Consider the following 26,068-nt stretch of genomic DNA (forward strand, 5'->3'; position numbering starts at 1 on the left):
AGTTAATAGATCAAGCCAACAGTAAGAAGTATCACCTAAAATAATACAGTTTAGCTTGCTGCATGTAAAGGCGTGCACTTTCATTTTGTTTATATTGTTGTTTAAACTAGTCTGCTTCAAAGAACTGAACTGCTGGACTGGAGAAGGTAAGGTTCTGCTCTGTCAGCGATGTGCCTAGCTAGTTAAGTAATTGTGTTTCCATTATATTCTAATTACCAGCAATGGGGTCCATTGACGCAGTCCTAGTTACCGGTTATTTGCTAACATAGTCTCTCATTTCAAATTAAATGGTTGAGGGATTTTAAATGTGAATTTTAGCTAGCTGTGTTTCTAAAAAGCATTATTTGTATTGTAGGAAGCTACCTAACTGACGGAACCCGTTTACAGAACCCAAGACTTCTCTTTGTTTTTGAATGAATGGTCAAGGCATCACCTGCGCTGGGCGTCCATGGCATTCATACTGTACGCCAGTGCTCCATGATGGGGCTAGAAGTTTCCACGATCATGTATTTGAATATGAATGCTATATAGCCATTAGATTGCGGATTGCCTATTGTTTTCTACTTGATATAGACATTAGCTAGCCTAAATCCTTTATTTCGCGAAACGTGCCCTAGTCCGTAGATATAAAAATAATTGCCTCACGGTTTCATCATGCTTCCTGACTTTTCATCAGCACTTGAATTAAGTCACAGAACTAAACTGAGTCACAGAACATCCACTTATCTGAACAGTGGTAGAAAAAGTATCCAAAATCATACTGGAGTCATTTTCTATTAAGTCATCTTTACTTATACTACAGTGAAAGTCACCCAGTGATATACTACTTGAGTGAAAGTCAAAGTATTTTGTTTAAAATATACTTTACTTGGAAACTTAATGTAATTGCTGCAATGTACTTTAAGTATCAAGTTAAAGTAGCAAAAATCGTTTCAAGTTACTTATATTACGCAAAGCAGATGGCCACTTAATATTTATTTACTGATAGCCAGAGGCAGGCTCCCACTCAGACGAAATTTACTTACGAAGCATGTGTTTTTTTGTGTGTCTGCCAGATCAGAGGCAGTAGGGATGACCAGGGACGTTCTCTTGACAAGTGTGTGAATTACACTATTTCTGTCCTGCTAAGCATTCAACATGTAACTAGTAGTTTTGGGTGTCAGGGAAAATGTATGGAGTAAAAATTACACTGTTCTTCAGGAATGTAGTGAAGTAAAAGTTGTCAAATATTAATAGTGAAGTACAGATATTCAAAAAAACTACCTAAGTAGTACTTTAAGCATTTTTACTGAAGTTCTTTACACCACTGCCTGAATGCACCTGGACAGTGAAGGTGGCATATTTTATTTTTATTTCACCTTTATTTAACCAGGTAGTCTTGTTGAGAACAAGTTCTCATTTACAACTGCGACCTGGCCAAGATAAAGCATAGCAGTGTGAACAGACAACACAGTTACACATGGAGTAAACCATAAACGAGTCAATAACGCAGTAGGAATAAAATAGTCTATATACATTGTGTGCAAAAGGCATGAGGAGGTAGGCGAATAATACAATTTAGCAGATTAACACTGGAGTGATAAATGATCAGATGATCATGTGCAAGTAGAGATAATGGTGTGCAAAAGAGCAGAAAAGTAAATAAATAAAAGCAGTATGGGGATGTGGTAGGTAAATTGGGTGGGCAATTTACAGATGGACTATGTACAGCTGCAGCGATCGGTTAGCTGTTCAGATAGCAGATGTTTAAAGTTGGTGAGGGAAATAAATGTTGTCCCCAACTAGAGTTTGGAAGTCTGAAGAACCGTTACAGGCTGACTACACAGCTCGTGTGAGTTGTAAAATATATTTAGACATTTATATTAAATTATTGCACCCACACTGCTCGCGCGCGCCAACGAGCGTCTGTATTGCCAAGGTCTAAAATAGAAGTCGGTGCTATTTGTGATGAGGATTGCACTGCAAGTCCTGCCTCTCCCATCTCCTCATTGGTTTATAGAAGCAGGTACTCACTTGCCAGCTCCTCATTGGTTATACCCACTTGGGTGACTAAAAGACGAACAAGGTCAGTGGCAGTAATGCACCTATTTTATGAAAGTTGCCAATTGCAATATAAAGTCCAGAGAAGAGAAGGCTTGGAAGGAGGAGAGATGACTAGAAATGATGCGTTTGACCGTTTTATGTGTTGACTAATTAGAGGACCTTGTGCATTTCAGTTAAAATAACAACTCAATGTTTATATTCCGGGACAAATTAGGAATTGCAATCTGGGAGACGGATTTACATAGGAACAATAGAGCCTGGGACCTAATTTAAAAAATTCTGCTTGGTTTTTCTTCATTTTCTTGCCTGCCATATCAATTCTGTTATAGTCTGAGACATTATTTTAAGTTTTAGAAACTGGGCCTGAGTAACAGGCAGTTGACTTTGGGCACGTCAGTCAGGCTGAAATTCACGAAATTAGACCCTATCCCTAACAAGTTACATTACATTTACATTACATTTAAGTCATTTAGCAGACGCTCTTATCCAGAGCGACTTACAAATTGGTGCATTCACCTTATGACATCCAGTGGAACAGCCACTTTACAATAGTGCATCTAAATCTTTTAAGGGGGGGGGGGTGAGAAGGATTACTTTATCCTATCCTAGGTATTCCTTAAAGAGGTGGGGTTTCAGGTGTCTCCGGAAGGTGGTGATTGACTCCGCTGTCCTGGCGTCGTGAGGGAGTTTGTTCCACCAAGTTCATGCTTTTTGACCAGTTCCCAAATTAACGTAATTGGTTCAGAGTTTGTTTTGATATTTTAACCTGCGTTTGGTGTGGGGGGGGACAAAATACATTTATGCACGATGGAGCACGCATGCAGCCGGTTTGGTTTCATGCTGAAGAATGGCAGAGCATTATCTAAGTATTCTTGTGGACTTCATACATCTGCACTGGTATGAAAAGTTTTGTATAGGTGAAAGCAATGTGGTGTATGACCACCATGCTTTGGCTTTCACCGCTCCTCCTGTTCAACAGTGCAGGTGACTGAATGGACACACAAGAACAGGAGTCATCTTTGAGATGTTCCTTTTACCTTACTTGCTGCTCTAGAGCAGTGGTTCCCAAACTGCGGCACCAGGTTTTTTTTGGAGCTCAACACTGCTTTCAAGTTGTAATAGTAGAATTCACAAGGTGCTATTTCGAAATTGGGTAGTGCATCAGTGTTCCTCTTCTCATGCCAGTCATTGCATAGCGTAGAGCTATTTATAACTTGTTAGAAATTTCCAGCTCAACTAGCCCATGTCAGTTAATGTTTTTTAGCAATGTTTTTTTGCCTATAGATTTTGTTGGAATGTTTGAGTCACTCAAATATCACATAAATAAACATTAGGCATGACAATGTGTAGAACTGCAGGGAATAAGCTTTAAACTTGCTAAATGTTCTCTGCCAACAAGAGGGGTGTGAACAATGTGTCACGTACAGGACTTGTGCCCATAGAAAGATATAAAGACATGGTGTGCGGTGGGGTGTTGTGTGATGTTCCCCAATTCTGGAAGGGGGGCCTGAGTGGAAACACTCTAGAGCAGGGTTTCCCCAAAATCAGTCTGATTCAAATAAAGCTTGTTGTGTTGGTTTTAATCAGCTGTGTAGTGCTAGGGCATTAAACAAAATGTACTACCGGGGGATGTGCTCACTCTATTTCCTTTCTGAAACATTACTTTTTACTATTTGCTGATATGCATTGTATAGAGAAATTGATGTTCTTGTGCATTTTTTTTAAGCACCTGCCAAATTGATATTTGATCCCCCAAAAATACTTCTAAAACAAATGACAACATTTGTAGCTAACTGATCTGTACAGGATGACAAAACCGAGTCGAGGATAATGAGTCTTTATGAGGTCTCAAAATATTGAACCAATTATTTCTTCAGCACACTTACCATGTCACTAGGAAGGCTGCTGTTAGCATTTGAATATCTGTTTTTGTTCTGCTTTGTGTGTACAGGTCACCATGAGGAGGAAGCTGACTTTATGGGCTCGCTTCTGTCTCGTCTTGGCTCTGCTGCCTTCACAAACAGGTACTAACACCACATGGTTATTCCATCCAAGACACCTGCCCGCATCAAGCACCGGCAGATTCGCTTAACACCAAATTCAAATTTCAACGTAAATCGGAATGCCTCCATTTTGAGTGCGAGAAGGAAATGGACACGTGCAGAGGTTATAGTTAATCTGTCACATTACTATGATGCATTGTCTGTATTTGTACCTATTTACACATTCATTTACTGATGCACGGATGAACATTGATTAAGTTCTATGTCAACTGATGCAAAAGACTGATTAATCACTCACATTGCCACCATACCACTGTAGCCAGTGAGAAATCATTGAAGCTAATCACTTTTAGTATTGTCTCACTTAGTCTGTAATAGAGGTTGACCGATTATGATTTTTAAATAGCGATTTATTGGAGGACAAAAAAAAGCCAATACCGATTAATTGGATGGTAAAATAAAATGTATTTGCAATGACAATTACTGAATGAAAACTTAATTTAACTTAATATAATACATCAATAAAATCAATTTAGCCTCAAATAAATAATGAAACATGTTTAATTTGGTTTAAATAATGCAAAAACGGTGTTGGAGAAGAAAGTGGAGTATGTAAGAAAGCTAACGTTTCAGTTCCTTGCTCAGAGTATGAGAACATATGAAAGCTGGTGGTTCCTTTTGACATGAGTCTTCAGTATTCCCAGGTAAGAAGTTTTAGGTTGTAGTTATTATACCATATACCATTTGTATTTCATTAACCTTTGACTATTGGATGTTCTTATAGGCACTTTAGAATTGCCAGTGTCACACTATAGCTTCCGTCCCTCTCCTCGCTCCTCCCTGGGCTCGAACCAGCAACACAACGACAACAGCCACCATCGAAGCAGCGTTACCCATGCAGAGCAAGGGGGACAACTACTCCAAGTCTCAGAGCGAGTGACGTTTGAAACGCTATTAGCGCGCACCCCGCTAACTAGTTAGCCATTTCACATCACATCGTTACACCAGCCTAATCTCGGGAGTTGATAGGCTTGAATTCATGAACAGCAGAGCTGCTGGCAAAACGCACAAAAGTGCTGTTTGAATGAATGCTTATGAGCCTGCTGGTGCCCACCATCGCTCAGTCAGACTGCTCTATCAAATCATACACTTAATTATAACTTAACACACAGAAATATGAGCCTTAAGTCATTAATATGGTAGAATCAGGAAACTATAATCTCAAAAACAAAATGTTTATTATTTCAGTGAAATACGGAACCATTCCGTATTTTATCTAACGGGTGGCATCTATCAGTCTAAATATTCCTGTTACATTGCACAACCTTATATGATATGTCATAATTATGGCAAATTTGTTCGCAATGAGCCAACGGCCCAAACTGTTGCATATTCCTGACTCTTGCATGCAATGAACGCAAGAGAAGTGACACAATTTCATCTGGTAAATATTGCCAGCTAACCTGGATTTTTTTTTTTAGCTAAATATGCAGGTTTAAAAATATATACTTCAGTGTATTGATTTTCAGGCATTGATGTTTATGGTTAGGCACACGTTGGAGCAACGACAGTCCTTTTTCGCAAATGCGCACTGCATCGATTATATGCAACGCAGGACACGCTAGATAAACTAGTAATATCATCAACCATGTGTAGTTATAACTAGTTATTATGATTAAGTTTAATGCTAGCGATCAACTTACCTTGGCTTCTTACTGCATTCACGTAACAGGCGAGCTCCTCGTGAGGCAGGTGGTTAGAGCGTTGGACTAGTTAACCGTAAGGTTGCAAGATTGAATCGCTGAGCTGACAAGGTAAAAAGCTGTCGTTCTGCCCCTGAACAAGGCAGTTAACCCACCGTTCCTAGGCCGTTATAGAAAATAAGAATGTGTTCTTTAACTGACTTTCCTAGTTAAATTAAATAAAGGTGTAAAAAATTATCAGAACTTGAAATCGGCCGTAATTAATCGGCCATTCCGATTAATCGGTCGACCTCTAGTCTGTAATCATCACTTTATTACAAAAGTACAGGTAATGGAATAATCATACCCATTATTTTGTCCATACAGCCTCTGTTGCAGTCATGTCAGTTGACCTGGGCAGTGAGTGGATGAAAGTAGCTATAGTAAAACCTGGCGTGCCAATGGAGATTGCTCTAAACAAGTGAGTATTGCTATTTTCATTCTCTAGCCAGGTCATCGCAATGGGTTTAGGACTTTGTGCTTTTAGACCAAAATCCCTATTCTATTTCATGTTTGATAAGTATTCATGTGTGAGTACGCTAGCTGTTCTTTAGTGTTTACAATGCATGTAAACATGGCAATACCTAAATGGGCCCGTGTTGAATAGTGAACGAAAATTGGCTGAACTAAGGGTCAGTTTATGATAAAGATTTTTTTTAAAGCTTTCTCAAAGCTTTAACTTGTTTCAAATAGTCTGTCTTATCCTTCTTTGTGTTGCAGGGAGTCCAGGAGGAAAACGCCAATAGCTGTGTGTTTAAAAGAAAACGAGAGACTTTTTGGAGACAGTGCATTGGGAGTGGTAAGGCACTTTGTCATAGATAACCTACCAGGTCACATGTTTTAAAATGTCTATCATACAGTTAGTGCTCTGTACTCCCCCATGTGAATCAATGAAGTTCATGAATTAATATCTACACTGACATTGATTTGTTCTTCTTTCTCCCGCAGTCTGTGAAGAACCCCAAATTTGTCTATAGGCATCTTCAGAGCCTCCTTGGCAAGAAGCATGACAACCCACAGGTGGCGGTCTATCAGAAACGCTTCCCCGAGCACCATCTGGTGACAGATGAGAGTCGGGGCACAGTTCTCTTTAGCAACTCGGAGTAAGTCGTTTTTGATTTCATCTCATTGGTTCCCTTTTCCTTTGTTTAGCAGGAGATGATTGAGCCAAGTGATTTGTTGACGAGTACTAATAATACGGACTTCTATGGACGATATGGGGAAAAATGCTGACCCATTTAACTTATTGTTTGTCAGTGTACAACGTTCATTTGTGTACTGCCCAAATAGCACATTTTAAACCGCCTGTGACAATGTCATTGATCCAGTATGTCCTATGCTGTAGTTGTGGATAAGAGTGATTGGTTCTGGGGCCTCGTTTCTCTAAGGCATTGTGGCACAGCGGTCTAAGGCACTGCATTGCAGTGCTGGAGGCATCACTACAGATCCAGGTTCGATCCCAGGCTGTGTCGCAGCCGGCCGCAACCGGGAGACCCATGAGGCGGTGCACAATTGGCCCAGCGTCCAGGTTAGGGGTGGGTTTGGCCGCCTGGGATGTCCTTGTCCCATCACGCTCTAGCGACGCCTTGTGACGGCTGGGTAAATACATGCTGACTTCCGTCACCAGCTGTATGGCGCTTCCTCCGACACATTGGTGCGGGTTAAGCGAGCAGTGTCAAGAAGCAGTGTGGCTTGGTTGGGTCGTGTTTGGGAGGATGCATGGCTTTCAACCTTCGCCTCTCCCGAGTCTGTACAGGAGTTGTGGTGATGGGACAAGACAAACTGGATATCACGAAATTGGGGTGGAGAAAGGGGTTAAAAAAAATAATATATATTTTATAAAAATATGAAAAGTGCTTGGCTGTAATGTCTACTCTGTTTTCCTTGCAGAGAAATGCAGTACTCTCCAGAGGAGCTCCTGGGCATGGTTTTGAACTATTCACGTGGACTTGCTCAGGACTTTGCAGGTTTGTCTGTTCACGAGTAGTACGGGGAAAAGGTTTTCTCTCAACATTGTTGCGCAATTATTTTGAAGCCCCCCTTGAATGTATTTTACTCTCGCTTACAGAGCAGCCCATCAAAGATGCAGTGATCACCGTCCCAGTCTTTTTCAATCAGGCAGAGCGTAGAGCAGTCCTGCAGGCCGCACAGATGGCAGGTGTTAAAGTCCTTCAGCTCATCAACGACAACACGGCGGTGGCACTCAACTACGGCGTCTTCAGGAGAAAAGACATCAACAGCACAGCACAGGTGCGCTAACTAGGCTGCTTTTACAAGCGTTTTTTAACTAGGTTCAGTCTTTTTGAGTTTTTGAGCGCTTCATAAGTTGTTTCGTGGGTCAGAAAAGTTGCTTTGTGTAACCCTAGACGTATATTCCCGTTGTCTCTCGCTACAGAACATAATGTTCTATGACATGGGTTCAGGCAGCACAACGGCAACCATCGTCACATACCAGACAGTCAAAACCGAAGAGTCTGGTTCCCAGCCACAGCTCCAGATACGAGGAGTGGGGTAAGACAAAAGGACCTGTATACCCACTTTTACACACACACACACACACACACACACACACACACACACTGCAACACAGGATGTTGGGGAAAGCACACGCCTTGCACTCTGCTCTAATCATTATGAAATAAGTACTAGTTTTGTTTTCATTCTATATACAGTGAGCTCCAAATGTATTGGGACAGTGATTAAAAAAATACGTTTTGGCTCTCTACTCAAGCACTTTGGAACTATAGAATGAGTATGAGGTTAAGGTGCGGACTGTCCACTTGAATTTCAGGCTTTTCATCCATATCGGGTGAACTGTTTCGAAATCACAACACTTTTGTACGTAGCCCCCCCTTTTTAGGGGACCAAAGGAATTGGGACTAATTCCGCTGTGTAGTTAAGTATTTGCTCTCATATTCATGGTACGCTATGACCACATCAAGTTTGACTCGACATTTGTTGGATGCATTTACTGTTTGTTTAGGTTGTTTCAGATTATTTTTAGACCAATAGAAATTAATTGTAAATAATGTATTGTCATTTTATTGTAACTAAATGTTTCGAAACACTTCGACGTTCATGTGGATGCTACCATGATTACGGATAATCCTGAATGCGTCGAGTATTACAAAAATATTATATCCCCCCCAAACATGCTAACCTCCCCTGTTATTGTAATGGTGAGGTTATCATGTCTTGGGTGTTTGATATTTGTGCTCCTAACTTTATAATAAACCATATAAGTGAATTTGTTAGGGGGGATTATGTACAAAAAGGTGTTCTCTAAATGGTTCATCCGATATGGCTGAATATACCCTCACATTAAAGCTTAGTCTGCACTTTAACCGCATAGTCATTGAATCTTTTCAAAACAACATGTCACTGTCCCAATTCTTTCGGAGCTCACTAAGTATTTATATTTTCAATGTCTTATTGTGGATCGATGACAAGCACATTTCTCAAATGTTCCTAACCTAACAATGTTCTGTCTTTGACCAGGTTTGACCGCTCTCTGGGGGGCTTTGAGATGGAGCTGCGGCTGCAGGACCACCTGGCCAAGCTATTCAACGAGCAGAAGAAGACCAAGAAGGACGTGAGGGAGAACCACCGGGCCATGGCCAAGCTCCTCAAGGAGGCCCAGAGACTCAAGACTGTGCTGAGCGCTAATGCCGAATTCATGGCACAGGTGACGGGAACTTCGCTAATCCCAGTCTTACGCCATTCTCCTTACCTTTGCTGCAGTTGAGAATAGTTACCAGTTACTCCCATGTCACCCGTAGTGTTCTACTGTAGATGTGTAACCTTGTAAAATAATTACACAGGTGAAGCCATCGCATTGCTTCTTTATCCCTCCATTCCCTGTCACTTCCAGTCTTGCACTGTTCTGCATATTTAGAGAAATATGTTATTTTTTTGTAATGTTTCTTATGTATTGATGTTCTGTCAGGTCTGTGTTAGATCTGAAAGTAAGCACCCATTCATTTGGGGAAATGTTTTTAGCTGCACTTTTACAGTTACCCATATTGTTCTACTGTAGATGTGTATTACAGTACATGTGTAACCAAATATACTCGCACTCTCTTTGTTGTTCAGGTGGAAGGGCTGCTGGATGACATGGATTTCAAGGCCAAGGTGACCCGTGTGGAGTTTGAGACCCTGTGTGCTGACCTTTTTGAGAGAGTGCCTGGCCCTGTACAGGATGCCCTCAGCTCTGCAGAGATGTCCCTGGTGAGTCACCGTAGCGTGTGTGCATTCATTAGGCACCAAATGGACGTAATCAGGAAGGGACTCCCTGGATTTGTCCAATAATTAGATTTTTGGTTTTCCATTGAAAACCTTAAAACATTTCCCATTGAGTGCCTTAATGAACATGACACTTGTTTGTCCATTGATATTTTAGTAAAGCAGTGGCCAATTTTATTTTACATTTTGGGGAGACTTGGGACTTTTTATGAACGACAGACAAAAGCATCAAAAGTCACAGGAAAACCAGCATTATCAAAAAGAAAACTAAAGGATATTTGTTCTGAAGTGTCTTTGATCTGAGATGACAGATTTTTTTTTTTGGCACTGAAGTCTCTATATACTTCCATTCATTTTTTTTAAAAACTGGTACCGGGGGACCTTCAGGCGAGTCTTGTGAGGCCTGTGGGCATCCTAGAGCAAAACAACCAACGTGTTTGAGTCTCACCTTAGCAAAGAGGGCTCATATTAGTGTGTAGCCCAAACTGTTTTGACGCTACAGACCGAACTTGGCAGATCGGCTGTACCGACATCAGACGAGTCCCAAGATGCTTGTGGGGGTCGACGAGAAAGTCTTAACTTTCCATAGAGGGGTCATAATATACCGAACAAAAATATAAACGCACCTATTTAGTTAGTTCATATAAGGAAATCAGTCAATTGAAATAAATGTATTGGGCACTATTCTGTGGATTTCTCATGACTATTTCTCATGACTAGGAATAGAGATATGCATCTGTTTGTCAGACCCCCACCCCCCAAAAAAAAGTCTGTACATGATGTGACCAAATGCCTCACGCAGTGCGACACATCTCCTTCGTGTAGAGTTGATCAGGCTCTTGATTGTGGCCTGTAGATGCTGGATATTGGTGGGAACTGGAGTATGCTGTCGTACAGGTCGATCCAGAGCGTCCCAAACATGCAGACCATGGAAGGACCATATGCAGTCCACTGAAGAACTGGGACATTTTCAGCTTTCCGGAATTGTGTACAGATTGTTGCGACATGGGGCTGTGTATTATCATGCTGAAAATGAGGCGACGGCGGTGAATGAAGGGCAGGACAATGGGCCTCAGGATCTCGTCACGGTATCTCTGCATTCAAATTGCTGTAGATTTAAAATGCAATTTTTTGTCCGTAGCTTATGCCTGTCCATACCAAAACCCCACCGCCACCATGGGGCAAACCGCTCGCCGACACAATGCTTTACACATTTCATCAGCTGTCCGTGTGGCTGGTCTCAAACGATCCCGCAGGTGAAGCCGGATGTGGAGGTCCTGAGCTGACGTGGTTATACACGGTTGGCAGTTGAGGCTGGTTGGACATACTGCCAATTTCTCTAAAATGACAGAGGCGGCTTACGGTCGAGAAATTAACATTCAATTCTCTGGCGACTGCTCCTGTGGACATTCCTGCAGTCAGCATGCAAATTGCACGCTCCCTCAAAATTTGAGACATCTGTGGCATTGTGTTTTGTGACAAACCGGGATATAAACACATTTTTGCACCAAATTTGAGAGAAATAAGCTTTGTGTGGCACAATTTGGGGATATTTTTTATTACAGCTCATGAAATATGCGACCAATGCTTTACATTTTTTCAGTAGTTTGTAGGCCAACCCGTTTGGACGCCACAGACTATTTTGTAAGACTGATTTGCAGGATGTCTCATGGTCTGACTCACTGCAGATGTGGAAGTCCGACAGGCAGATGTGGAAGTCCGACAGGCAGATGTGGTGGATTGAGATGGTCCAATGCAAAACAAAAACATATCTTGCTTAAACTGAACAGATTTTTATGGGATTGTTGTATTCTGCTAATTAGATTTCCACGAGGGTGTGGACATTGACCTTACGGGGTTAACCATGACATGTTTCAGCATGTCAAGCCTTCAGATTTCTACAGAGATTGAACCAACACATGTTTGTTTATTTGCAAGTACTGTAAGTATATCTTCCAACATTGTTTTCCAACAGGATGAGATCGAGCAGGTGATCCTTGTGGGTGGCTCCACCCGAGTGCCTAAGGTGCAAGAAGTGCTGCTCAAAGCCGTTGGGAAGTATGTCAACAGTTTCACTTGACACTGTCAATACTTGGGGCTCTACACTACATGAGGGACATATTGTCCAGGGTTTTGGCTGTAAGATGTCATATTCACAACAAATCTCCCTAGACAATGGAACACAATAGAATAGAGTAAGTGCTTTACCTGAAAGTGTCATAGGTAGTATCTACTAGAGTGATGGTATGTAACTCACATGTTGGAAATGCTCCATCTGGGATGAAAAGGCTTAAAGGGATAGTTAGTATTCAGTATTCCCCCTTGGCGTATTTCCTATTTTTGTTGCATTACAACCTGTAATTGATTTTTATTTGGATTTCATGGAATGGACATACACAAAATAGTCAAATGGTGAAGTGGGGGAAAAAATTTACTTGTTTACAAAAATTCTACAAAATGAAAAGAGTTGTGCATATGTATTCACCCCCTTTGCTATGAATCCCTCTAAATAAGATCTGGTGAAACCAATTACCTTCAGAAGTCACATTAGTTAGATTGCCCACAGGTGGACTTTATTTAAGTGTCACATGATCTGAGTATGTGCGTATGTGCTGAAAAGCCCCAGAGTCTGGTGCACCACCAAGCATGCGGCACCATTAAGACCAAGGAGCTTTCCAAACAGGTCAGGGACTAAGTAGTGAAGTACAGATCAGGGTTGGGTTATAAAAAAATATCAAACTTTGAATGTCCCACATTAAATGAAAAGAAAATGGCACCACAACAAACCTGCCAAGAGAGGGCTTACCACCAAACTCAGACCAGGCAAGGAGGGAATTACTCAGAGGCAACAAAGAGACCATGAAGGAGCTGCAAAGCTCCACAGCGGAGATTGGAGTATCTGTCCGTAGGACCACTTTAAGCCGTACATTCCACAGAGCTGGGATATATTGGAGAGTGGCCAGAAAAAGCCATTGCTTCAAGAAAAAAAATGTGGTTTTTGCCAAAAGGCATATAGGAGACTCTCCAAACATATGGAAGAAGGTACTCTGGTCAGATGAGACTAAAATTGAGCTTTTTTTCTTTAACACAATCACCCTGAGAACACCATATTTTTCATTGGCAGGGACTGTTCAGAATTGAAGAAATGATGGATGTCGCTAAAATACAGGGAAATTCTTGAGGGAAACCTGTTTCCGTCTCCCAGAGATTTGAGACTGGGACGGAGGTTCACCTTCCAGCAGGACAATGAGCCTAAGCATACTGCTTAAGCAAAACTTGAGTGTGTTAAGGGGGAAACGCATTTAAATGTCTTGGAATGGCCTAGTCAAAGCCCAGACCTCAATCCAATTGAATATGTGGTATGACTTAACCATTGCTGTACACCAGTGGAACCTATCCAACTTGTAGGTGCTGTAGCAGTTTTGCCTTTAAGAATGGGCAAAAATCCCCGTGGCTAGATGTGCCAAGCTTATAGACATACCCCAAGAGTCTTGCAGCGGTAATTGCTGCAAAAGGTGGCTCTACAAAGTATTTACGGGGGGGGGCACGCTCAATTTTTTTTTTTTTTTGTAGTTCTGGTTTGTTTCAGAAAATAAAATATTTAGCATCTTCAAAGTGGCAGGCATGTTGTGTAAATCAAACGATACAAACTCCCCCAAAATCCATTTTAATGCCAGGTTATAAGGCAACAAAATAGGAAAAATGCCATGGGGGTGGGGGGGGGTTGAACTCTTTCGCAAGCCACTGTACAAGAGTGGCCTGCCATGAAACAATGGTGAAAATGCATCCCATAACATTTAAACATGGAAATAGTTGTTCTATCATTCAGCCTACAGTAGCAGCCAATGTAGGCCTACATTCCATGAGACTTTTGAAAGAAACATGCAGGGATTGACATTGACCTGTTATCTAGTCCTTCAAACAAGGTTACTGAATGTGGTGGTTGCAAGAAACCACTTTACGTTATTGTTCCCGACCCATTTATTATAATGAATCAGACAAATGGTGCTAACATCTGCCTATTGGCTACTTGGCTTAGTCAAGCTAACCTCAAAATACAGCAGACACTTTTTTAAGACCAAAAATAGCTCTATACCGGACTTGCTTTTCAACGATGTCAACGAAATGTACATGTTTTGTGCTCTTCTATGAAGCAGTGACACCCCTATTGCTGACTAGAAATGAGCTTTTAACTGGGCTAATAGTTCACTAACTAGCGAAGGATATTAATCAAATGTGCACACGTGGCTACAAGCAGCTCTTGCTTTGATCTCAAAACAAGCACATCTAAGCCTGTAAACAATCCACTTCAAAAAATGTCACATCTGTATATGGCAATGGTCTATTTGCATATAGGCCTACTGCAGCTCTGATTGCTTATGCTGCACCGGTCTGTGTAGAGTACGGGCGCAATAGCATCCTACTCCAACGCGGTCTGCCTACAGAAAAATCTCTTATTTGTTACATTATGTTGCATTGAAAGTGGCTATTGCTTTGATCACAATTGCCACAGTAAAGGGAAATGATAGTTAACACCAACTGGTTCAACTCTAGAAGGTTGAGTGAAGTTTTCTTGTGCACCTCTTCGTTCTGCGGTAGTCCCGGGGAGCTGCACGGCCGTCTCGGGCTACACCGCAGCTTCGAGTGAACATTGGTTGAGGCATGTAGTTTCATATACCTAACCATTTGACTACTTTTGAGGCCTGAAAAAGTATCTGGCCAACCTTGTTTTTGAAGTGATATTTCACTTTGACCTGACTGTGTAGAGAGGAGCTAGGGAAGAACCTCAACGCAGATGAGGCTGCAGCCATGGGGGGTGTGTACCAGGCCGCTGTCCTCAGCAAGGCCTTCAAAGTCCAACCTTTCCTGGTTAGAGAGGCAACCGTTTTCCCCATTCAGGTAACACAGCCCATTCTTTAACATTGAAACCCACCCCATAAAAAATAAATAATAATAATTGAATTGCCTCAATCCAAAATGAAAGTAAAAGCTAAGCACCACACAACTGCATGTCATACGGTGCTCATCTTTTACATTTATTTTGGATTGTAGCATACAGCTGTGTTTGTTTCTCTCACTCTCCAGGTGGAGTTCACAAGTGAGATGGAGGAGGATGGTTCCAGGATCCTGAAGCACAACAAGCATATTCTGTTCCAGAGGATGGCCCCCTACCCCCAGAGCAAGGTCTTCATCTTCAACCACACTGACGACTTTGCCTTCAACATCAACTACGGCGATCTCAGTTTCCTGGGCCAGGAAGACCTCAGGTGAACACCACCCAAAATAAAGTTGGATTTAATTGGTCGGAATTTAGGTTCGGTTTCCTGGAGACAGATTAAGCCTAGACATGGACTAAAGCATGCTGAATGGATGTTATTACGATCTCTTTAAGTCGGAATTTGGACTAATCTTCCACGAGTCCTCAAACATTAAAACACAACTCATCATAAGATCACATTTTCACATACAACACACTAACAGACATAACACTGACATATTGACCAGATAAAGTCTGAAATTCTAGTTTGATTCCTTCATCTACCATAGTCCTGCACAACCTTCCAATTTAAAATGGTTCTAAAGTATTGTTTGAATTTATATTGGAAGGTTTCTGGTTTGCTCAGAAGTTATTCCATTTCTTTATGGCTCTAAATCATAATGTTCTTTTGTCTTCTGTCTGGATAAAACATAGCTGGTGGACAATCTATTCCTAATATTTACTGAAAGTCTGTCTCTTACCAACTGAATACTGTTGTGAATAGAGTTTGGCTGTTTTTTAAATGGTGTACATTGTGAAATAAAATAAACATGTTTTTTAATTATCTTGATTGAGGACCAACAACTCATTGAGCATGACTACAACAGAAGAACCATATCTCCACATTTAAACAATCCTTGTTGCTTTGTTCTGTGCGATCTGCAGCCTCCTAATGTCACTTGCTGATGCATGACCACAGAACAGTAGGTCACCTGACTACCAATTAATGCTTGGGTTGTTTGCTAAAGAACATTTCCCAGTAAATATTTGGCTATACTTCTGATCATGCATGCAGTTTGAATATATTTTTTTTACATGAGTTTGAGAACCTTGCTAAGCAGTTGTCTTGCTGCACCCGTTGTAGTTTGGTTTCTGACACTTCCTCTATTTGTGGTTCCCCCCCAATACTTAATTGTATCCCATGCTTTGTTGGCCTTTTGCTGATGGAACAGACCAACATAACCTTGGTTTTCCTGGTGTTCAAAACAAGTTTGTTCTGGGAAACCCACTCCATTATTTCCTGGATCTACTTGTAGAGCCTGCTGTACCTGTTGAACCAGTTGTCTTGCTGTATAAATTGTAGGATAATCTGCAAATATAGTAGTTTGAGATGACAAAGGGAAGGTTATATATATGTGTGTAAAGTGGCCCAATGGCGAATTTTGTTTTTTTTAGCCTAGGATTTGATTGTCTTGTGTCCAGGAAATCGGCCCATAGATTTACCCCACTCTGTGAGCCAACGCGGCTAAACGGCAAGGTCTGAAAAGGTTTTATGTAGACCGCCTGGAAAATTAAGGATATGCTATAGCAGCGTTTGTTCGGCCATTTATATTAGGGCTATAGACACTAGGGGGACAAATAAAGCTGTTTTGAATTTAATGGAAGTGACTTACAGCTAACTTACCTGTTGCATTAACTTTCAATTATCATCAGATGCATTAACTTGGAGGGGTCTGATTTTGAATTGTAAATAAAAAGTGTAATTTCTTTCTTCCACCAGTGTCTTTGGCTCTCTCAACCTGACCACAGTGCAGCTGTCTGGGGTGGGCAGCAGCTTCCAGAAGCACACAGATGCTGAGTACAAGGGCATCAATGCCAGCTTCAACATGAACGAGAGTGGCGTGCTCCTCCTTGACCGGGTCAGTACCATATAATTACTTATCGAATGTGAATTATATGAACTCTATGGTCAGTGCAATCCTCTAATGCTTATGGAGCTCCTCTCTGGAAGTACAACTAAACCTCAAATACAAAACACATCAGGCTTTTTACACTTTCAAGATGGTTGCAAAATACATCCAAATAATATTTTATATTTACGTTAAGGTTTGATGCAATTTCTTTTTATTTTATGTCAATCTACATTCTGAGGTTTGTAAATGCCTTAATCTACCCACATAAATCCAATTAAAATTGGCTTGGTTTGAAGTTATTTTGAGTTGATTTAGACACTATTGAACTCTGTTTTGGGGTAATCGACATTGACCTATCGCTTGAACTAAGTTGCTTTCTTCAGGTGGTGTCTGTCTTTGAGACCGTTGTGGAGGAGGAGGAGTCTACTCTGACAAGTAGGTTTTATGCTAACATCGTAATCATTTGACATCTGATCACCCCTTTAGTCATAATCATAGTAGAGGTGGGCGACAGACAAAATTGCCTGAATTGATGCAAGAAATACGTTTAACGTTAATGTGCATCACTTTTTAAATGATCTTTTAAAATATTGTTACTAGTTTGGTTGTATGAAAAAGGAAACCGCACACTGCTCTTGATAGTATCACTGATTTTTAAAAGCCTACGTATCGGCCTCACTTCTGACGAAGGCCGTGCGACCGATATGTAAGCTTATTAAAGCTCAGTGATACTATCAAGAGCCGTGTGCGGTTTCCTTTTTCATTCATCAACTCTTGCCATGAACCTGCAAAAAGTTTGTTCAGATGTGCGAGTGCCTTTTGAGTTACTAGTTTGGTTGTAGCCATCAATTGTCAAATTAACAATCGCCCATATTAGCATACTTATTTAATTTCAAGCTTCACATTTCTCTAGTATAGGCCATGAACTAATGAACTATATCAGCAAAATGCCTGCGATAAGGATCTGTATGGTAATGTCGATAATTTTCAGGTTATTGTCCCAGCTCTAAATCAGTCTCTTCCATGTCTTAATTCTGTCTCTTTTGACCTGTCAGAACTGGGAAATACAATTTCCAGCCTGTTTGGAGGGGGATCCTCGGAACCCAACACAAATGTGACTGAACCAGTTCAGGTAACCCTCTACTAAGTTACCATTCTAATGTAACAAGCACCCAAGTTCCTCCTTAACACTAGTTCATGGCTGTCTAACTATCTCTGCTGCTCCCCTATTGTCTCTGAATCCAGGATGAGGAGAAGGTTCATCCGGAGTCTGTGAAGGAGCAAGAGGAGGCTGCGCCCCAGGAAGAGAAGCAGGAGCCTGGGGAGGAACAACAGCAGCAGGAGGAGGTGGCCCCAACCCACGAGAAGACTGAGGGAGTAGACAGTAAGGCTGACCTTCAGGTAAGAGCTTGGCTCAGTTTGATTCCACATAAATGCCTGGGATGTGGCTGGGCCTAGCTCAGTTCTCCTTGTTCCACATTGTGGAATATTTAGATGGAAATATGTAGAACAAAAATGCCTCTGGCATGTTTAAGGAATCCGGACAGCTCTATTCGTGACATTTCGAACTGCAACATTCCACATTGTTTGCCTTCTAAACGTGGCCCTGGTTGGTTTAGCTCAGCCCTGGGGTGTATTCAGTCATTTTGTGTTTAATGAACTTTCCAAAATGTTAACAATGTTGAATGGAATGCTTGGTAAGAGAATGTTGTCAAGAGTGGGGGGGTTTGTATACTAACCTCGCATGAATGAGTTTTAACTCATTCTCTTTTTGAATTCAACATTAAATAACTCATTACCGTAATGTAAATGAGGCTCTCTTGAATAAACCAAGATTCCATGAACTATTAAATATTTTATTTTTCTGAGCAGGATGAAAAGGAGGGAGCCAAATCTGGAGAAGAGGAGAAAACGACAGAGGAAGCGGCAAAGACTGAGGCCGGGAAGAAAGCCAAGCATCAGAAGAAAAACGAGATCTATGAGGATGTCACAGTGGAGCTCCAAGTGAAAGACATCCTTAACCCTCATTTAGAAGCCATCACCTCCTCAAACAAGAAGTGTGTTGCTCTTTCCTTATGACATTTTAGTTGGGCTCAAATGTGCAGGGTGGGGAAGTTGAAAATACATTTTTCAAGCTGTAATAATGCTGATATTGATGTAGCGTTGTGACTTGTCAAACACCTAGTGATTCAGAGGCTTTGAATCTGTTGGTGTAATGGCTAAGTTGTTTGACAGACTCATAGACCGAGGTTTGAGTCCCGGCTACCTCCACATTTGCTGCAATAATGTTTGTTTTCTTCCTGTCAGGCTCCAAGACCTGACTGATGGAGACCTGAAGAAACAGGAGAGGGAGAAGACACTGAACAGCCTTGAGGCATTCCTTTTTGATACCCAGGTTAGAACAATACCTTTACAGTACAACATCAGTATATTCTGTCTGGCGCTCTCACACGTGTATATGTGTGTGTGTGTGTGTGTGTGTGTGTGTATATATATATATTTCTCTTCCCCCCTCCATTAGGAGAAAATGTACCAGGAGGAGTACCAGGCAGTGGTGTTGGAGGAAGAGAAGGAAATCATCCTGGCCAAGCTGAGTCAAGTGTCGACCTGGATGGACGAGGATGGCTACTCTGCGTCCACCAAGGAGTTGCGGGAGAAGCTGCAGCATCTCACAAAGCTGTGCAGGGCCATGTTCTTCCGTGTGGAAGAGCGCAGGAAGTGGCCTGGCCACCTGGCCACCCTGGAGAGCATGCTCAACCGCTCCAGCTTCTTCCTCAGGTGGGTCAAAGCAGCGATGTTAGAGAGCTCTAGGATCTGCTTCCCCTTCACCATTCATAACCTGGAATGGAAAAACTGACCCAAGATGTATTTATTTACCCTTATTTTACCAGGTCATTTTTATTTATTTAATGAGGCAAGTCAGTTAAGAACATTCTTATTTTACATTGACTGCCTACCCTGGCCAAACCCTCCCCTTACCCGGACGATGCTGGGCAAATTGTGCTCTGCTCAATCACGGCTGGTTGTGATACAGCCCCAGATCGAACCAGGGTCTGTAGTGACGCCTCTAGCACTGTGGTGCAGTGCCTTGCCTGAAAACAATCTTTTACAGCAATGACCTGGGGAGGATATGAATTAACAAATTGGAAGCTGGGGGTGATTAGGTGGCCATGATGGTGTAAGGGCCAGATTGGGGAATTTGGGATCTCTTTCCTTTGACCAGAGGAAAGGGGGATCCCTACTGGCCCTGTAACACTACTTTCGGCAGCATCTGGTTTCCCATCCAGCGACCGGCCAGGACTGACCCTGCTTAGCTTCAGAGTTTAACATTTTAGAGGTGAATCATGAGATGTACAATGCATCCATTTGACATGGGTCTTCTGTGGTTTTTCCTTAAGGAGCTCCAAACTTGTACCAGAGGATGACCGAATCTTCACTGACGTGGAGCTGAAGATGTTGGAAAAAGTCATCAACGAGACCTCTGTATGTAATGATGTTTAATAATGTCCTATTTGTTTTACTCAGCGCATTTGTCAATTATATTATTTTGATTGACCATTATTACTCAAATTTTAGATAATGTGGTTCAAAACAATCTATATGGAAGTGATTCACTTTGAGTGCCATCGTTTGTAATCTTTGATTCTTTTTTTCATTTTAACCACCAATACCTCCCCCTCTTCCACAGACGTGGAAGAACAACACAGTAGCTGAACAGGAGAAGAGTTCTCCCACGGAGCCGCCTGTGCTGCTGTCCAAAGACATAGAGTCCAAGTGGGCTTTGCTGGACCGCGAGGTCAACTACTTGCTGAACAAGGCCGCCAAGCCCAAGGCCGCCAAGCCCAAGGCCGCCAAGCACAAGGCCGCCAAGCACAAGGCCTCCAAGCCCAATAACAACAGCACCACAGAGAGCAGCAGCAGCAAGGCCAACAGCATCAAAATGGAAGAGAAAGTCATACTTCCCAATGAGGAGACCAAAGACGAAGGTGGGAAAGCGGGGAAAACCAACACATTTCTGTTATGGAACATGTGCTTTATATATAGAGGTCATGTTCAGTAGGGCGCAGCGTAGCAAAACATTTTGAAACTAATTTGAGTGTATGGACTGTAGGTAGTCCCTCCCTGTTTAAGTACATTTCCTTTCGTTAGCTATGTAATGAAGGGGGTTCCTCCACCTTCTCCTCACTCCTGAATCCTCCTCCCCCTCCCCCCCCCTCCTCCCTCTCTGCAGATGACTTCGTCAACCATTTTGAAAAGAAGGTCGACGACATCCGATCCTCGTTTGCTAAGTCAAACGGCACCGCTGGTTCTGCTCACACTGCCCTACCCTGTGCTCTGACCTCTTTCTCCCCTCTCTCTCCAGATGAAATCTCGCGTCTTGTGACGGCCGGCCGCCCAACAACCTGCCCGCTTGACCCTATCCCCTCTCTTCTCCAGACCATTTCCGGAGACCTTCTCCCTTACCTCACCTCGCTCATCAACTCATCCCTGACCGCTGGCTACGTCCCTTCCGTCCTCAAGAGAGCGAGAGTTGCACCCCTTCTGAAAAAACCTACACTCAATCCCTCCGATGTCAACAACTACAGACCAGTATCCTTTCTTTTCTCTCCAAAACTCTTGAACGTGCCGTCCTTGGCCAGCTCTCCCGCTATCTCTCTCTGAATGACCTTCTTGATCCAAATCAGTCAGGTTTCAAGACTAGTCATTCAACTGAGACTGCTCTTCTCTGTATCACGGAGGCGCTCCGCACCGCTAAAGCTAACTCTCTCTCCTCTGCTCTCATCCTTCTAGACCTATCGGCTGCCTTCGATACTGTGAACCATCAGATCCTCCTCTCCACCCTCTCCGAGTTGGGCATCTCCGGCGCGGCCCACGCTTGGATTGCGTCCTACCTGACAGGTCGCTCCTACCAGGTGGCGTGACGAGAATCTGTCTCCTCACCACGCGCTCTCACCACTGGTGTCCCTCAGGGCAATGTTCTAGGCCCTCTCCTATTCTCGCTATACACCAAGTCACTTGGCTCTGTCATAACCTCACATGGTCTCTCCTATCATTGCTATGCAGACGACACACAATTAATCTTCTCCTTTCCCCCTTCTGATGACCAGGTGGCGAATCGCATTTCTGCATGTCTGGCAGACATATCAGTGTGGATGACGGATCACCACCTCAAGCTGAACCTCGGCAAGACGGAGCTGCTCTTCCTCCCGGGGAAGGACTGCCCGTTCCATGATCTCGCCATCACGGTTGACAACTCCATTGTGTCCTCGTCCCAGAGCGCTCCATTGTGATCCTGGACAACTCCCAACTAACAGAGCCCGCTGTAGGTTCATGCTCTACAACATCCGCAGAGTACGACCCTGCCTCACAGGCGGTGCAGGTCAATCCCCTTGTCATCTCCCGGACTACTGCAACTCGCTGTTGGCTGGGCTCCCTGCCTGTGCCATTAAACCCCTACAACTCATCCAGAACGCCGCAGCCCGTCTGGTGTTCAACCTTCCCAAGTTCTCTCACGTCACCCCGCTCCTCCGCTCTCTCCACTTGCTTCCAGTTGAAGCTCGCATCCGCTACAAGACCATGGTGCTTGCCTACGGAGCTGTGAGGGGAACGGCACCTCAGTACCTCCAGGCTCTGATCAGGCCCTACACCCAAACAAGGGCACTGCGTTCATCCACCTCTGGCCTGCTCGCCTCCCTACCACTGAGGAAGTACAGTTCCCGCTCAGCCTAGTCAAAACTGTTCGCTGCTCTGGCCCCCCAATGGTGGAACAAACTCCCTCACGATGCCAGGACAGCGGAGAATGTATGTAATATGGTCATGTTCAGTTTGGCACACCGTAACAAAAGGTTATGGAGCATTTATTGGACAAATCCAGGTAGTCCCTCCCTGTTTGACCATTTTTCTTCTGTTTGGTACGTAATTAAGGGGGTTCCTCGGCAATGAGTTTCATCTGTAATGAATGTCATTTGCAAAGGAAGTGTTTTTGCAGACTTGTTCACATGACATGAACTTGTCAATGATCCCTTTTAAACAATTCTAATCACCGATCAGTTCTCTTTTCATTAGCAACATTTGTTTTCATTCAAGAGGGCACTGAGGAGGTGCAGCAAGAGGAACCGCCCATCAAAGAGCCCACTGGACAGAACACAGACACACTCAGCCAATCAAAGCCTACAGATAAAACTACAAGGACAGGTACGTCTGCCATAGAAACTACCTTTTTGCGTATGTGAATTGGCACCCAGTTGCCTTTACAATTTCTTGCTACATAAGTGGGCATCTGATGGAAAAGAATTGACATAGCATTCAAGCTAGAGCAACTGTCTGCAACTATGAAAAGGAAGGGCATTTTAGTTTTCTTGTCCTTTAGTCTTTATTTTGGTTTTATACCTGGTCATATTTGTAAAACTGTGCTGCTACATATTTGAGTATAATATTGTATTCCTCCTTCCAATTTTCAGAACCAACAGAGAAGAAACAGTCAGAAAACCACAAAGGGGATGAGTTTTAACAGCTGGAACGAGATGTCATTGTATTTGTTGACTGTTTAATTGTTTCCTACATATTTCGGGTGTTTTGTTTTTCCAGCCTTTTATTTTGAAAACTGTAAAGTCATTGGATCAGCTCAGACTTCTTGAACTGTCTTATTCCCACTACCTACCTCTCGTTCTCACTTTCTGTTCACCTTCATCTCCCTCTGCGGCCGAACATCTTTCCCCTCTTACTGACATGAGCAAGGAGCGCTGACTAAGCCTGGAATAACCAGCGAATGAAATGACACAAGACTTCAAGTTTGTATTCTACCATCCTGCCCTACAGGTTTAGGCATACTTTCCCACATGCAAACAACTACTTGGACAACTGTATATTTGCCCTGCATTGAACAAAGAAGTGTTTAGTTTTGGTAGGACTAATGATAACAGGACTCAATGTTTCCTCCACTGGAACTCTGTTGCATTGCATCATTTGTCGCTTTCTGAGATCAGGAAGGGTAGTTATGATTTGACCTCTCAAGCAGGCTTGTTTTCACGTAGGAAGTCTTGCTTTTATTTTATTTTTTTGTGGGTTTGCACTGGTTGTTGAGAAATATATCAAATGGGCTGGAGCTAATGTATGCTCTTGGGAAATGGAATGGGTTTTAGTTGTATTTGAATATTGAATGCCTTAATACCTTGTATTGTGGCACATAAACAATCTGTGATTGTGTGTGTATACAATATCCTACAAAGGGGGAATTGATTTGTCATCCAAATATTACTGATGACCAGTCGTTAAATGTGTTCATAAGTGTAAAATCTATTTCATGCTTTTCAGAACCTTCTTGCCATGGTCTTCTGACAATTCATCAATGAATTAGCTTGAGGGAAACATTTTTCACTGAAGTACATCTATCTTGATTTCTAGTTTCTCTAAATTGTACTCCAATACATAAAGTTAAATAAACTTCAATTATCAAGGTGTAATTTGGGCTTGCCGTTGGTTGTGTTCAGTAGGTGAACAACATAAAATGGCATTGATTATCGTTTTGTTATGCTGTGCCCTACTGAACACAACCCTGGTCTGCACTGACAGAAGTAGATATTATCCACGTCTCAAGCTGCTTGAATCTCTACCAGAGGAGTGTGGTTCCTGTTCTTCGCATCACCTCAGATGGTTTGAGGGGGAATAAACTAACGGATTGGGGGATGCCAATGCTTTTCTTTCTAAACTGTTAATAGTATTTTTTTTAAATATGGTGATGAAAAGTGGAATGTTTTTGTTTTTTCAATCCGTGTCTAAAAATAAGATGTGTATTTGAAGACCCACGTCATCTAACAAATACAAATGTACCGTTGTAACTCTGGGCTAGGGTTGATTCTGTAACTCAAATCTAAGTAATGGTTTCATTGCGTTTCAATTCCAGATTGGTCTGTGTGAATGTGTAACTGACCAACTTGAAGAGCAGCAGGACAGATTATGAAGAAAAATTGGACCATTTCTATTTTACTTGTATAAAAGATGTCAAGTGTTTGAGTATGGTCTTATACACCGGTATCTGTAAAGACTGGGACATTTAAGGAAAAGACAACTATAACATTTAAATATGAATTGATGGACCGCATCAAAAAGGAGCCTTTGAAACCCTAATACACATGTAGTCATTTTGAATTGTGACATTTGGTTATATTGCATAGCATCCATTGACACTTGTCCCTAAACAAAGAGAACCCTTAATTCCAATAACAATACTAGACTTTCATTGCTTAAAAAGGAAATAAACTATTTAAACATGCAATGCTATATGTGCAGGTTACACAGATATATTCACATGAAAAAGTGTTTATTTCAGCCTGAAATTTGCCAGACATTTTTTGGACTTAAAAACCTTCCTACCTCAAGGGCTAGTAGCCTAGACGTGTTAAGACCAGCCAGCCATGCCCATGTCCCAAAACTGAAAGTGAAATCCTTGCCCATGTGCTATTTCCTTGAATAAGCTGTGTGGATGAAAGCAATATAGTCAACTGGTATGCTAATTTATTGCCAGATTGTACTGACCCACCTAGTCCTTTAGGTCAGTGAGCATAAAAACTATGATTTAGGGAAAGAAACCACGTATCCAACAACTGTCACTTGTGTAGTGTCGTCTTCGACATGATCCTTGGCTCAACGATCCAGTATGACATAAAGGCTACCATAGAGATACAGTGTGCACCAATGACCCCTGCTGCAATGGCAACCTCCTGCACAGATTCATGTTTTCCGCGACTGCAGGTTCAGAGAAAAGACATCACTAAGATTTGTTTTTCGACAGAACTTCAGTTATATCCGTTGAAATTCAAATATGAAGTACTCAATATTGGGAAAAGGTTGCAGTGTCTATTTACAGCATGCATTGCCTTCAGAAAGTATTCATACACCTTGACTTAATCCACATTTTGTGTTACAGCCTGAATTAAAAATGGATTACTTTTCTCAACCATCTACACTACCCCATAACGACGAAGTGAAAACATTTTTTTTTTTTTTACATGTTTGCAATAATATTGAAAATGAAATGCGGAACTATTTCATTTACATAAATATTCACACCCGTTTGCTATGACACTGCAAATTGAGCTCAGGTGCATCCAAATCCTTTGATCATCCTTCAGTTATCGCTACAACTTG

The 26,068-nt window shown here is 42.2% G+C and overlaps 1 protein-coding gene across 4 annotated transcripts; it reads left to right on the forward strand.

The window, feature by feature from the left end:
• Window positions 1-402: 402 nt before the first annotated feature.
• Window positions 403-24,759, forward strand: LOC118390983 (hypoxia up-regulated protein 1-like). 4 transcript variants are annotated; one of them, XM_052457734.1, is made up of 24 exons: window positions 403-462; window positions 3,995-4,067; window positions 6,116-6,209; window positions 6,509-6,587; window positions 6,737-6,891; window positions 7,679-7,755; window positions 7,857-8,038; window positions 8,184-8,299; window positions 9,287-9,473; window positions 9,881-10,015; window positions 12,006-12,088; window positions 14,797-14,929; window positions 15,116-15,297; window positions 16,789-16,927; window positions 17,305-17,356; window positions 17,977-18,053; window positions 18,167-18,322; window positions 18,794-18,978; window positions 19,229-19,316; window positions 19,443-19,699; window positions 20,320-20,404; window positions 20,610-20,907; window positions 23,009-23,116; window positions 23,383-24,759. In XM_052457734.1, exons 1-24 carry the CDS (start codon window positions 418-420, stop codon window positions 23,430-23,432), a joined length of 3,036 nt encoding a protein of 1,011 aa, XP_052313694.1. In that variant the 5' UTR covers window positions 403-417; the 3' UTR covers window positions 23,433-24,759. The 4 variants fall into 4 exon arrangements, with proteins under 4 accessions (XP_052313694.1, XP_052313691.1, XP_052313692.1 ...); XM_052457731.1 differs by lacking the exons at window positions 23,009-23,116; window positions 23,383-24,759 and adding an exon at window positions 21,359-22,160; XM_052457732.1 differs by lacking the exons at window positions 23,009-23,116; window positions 23,383-24,759 and adding an exon at window positions 21,153-21,725.
• The last annotated feature ends 1,309 nt before the right edge of the window (window positions 24,760-26,068 follow it).

The sequence above is a fragment of the Oncorhynchus keta genome, chromosome 12 (assembly GCF_023373465.1).
Source record: "Oncorhynchus keta strain PuntledgeMale-10-30-2019 chromosome 12, Oket_V2, whole genome shotgun sequence".
In the NCBI taxonomy this organism is placed as follows: Eukaryota; Metazoa; Chordata; class Actinopteri; order Salmoniformes; family Salmonidae; genus Oncorhynchus; species Oncorhynchus keta.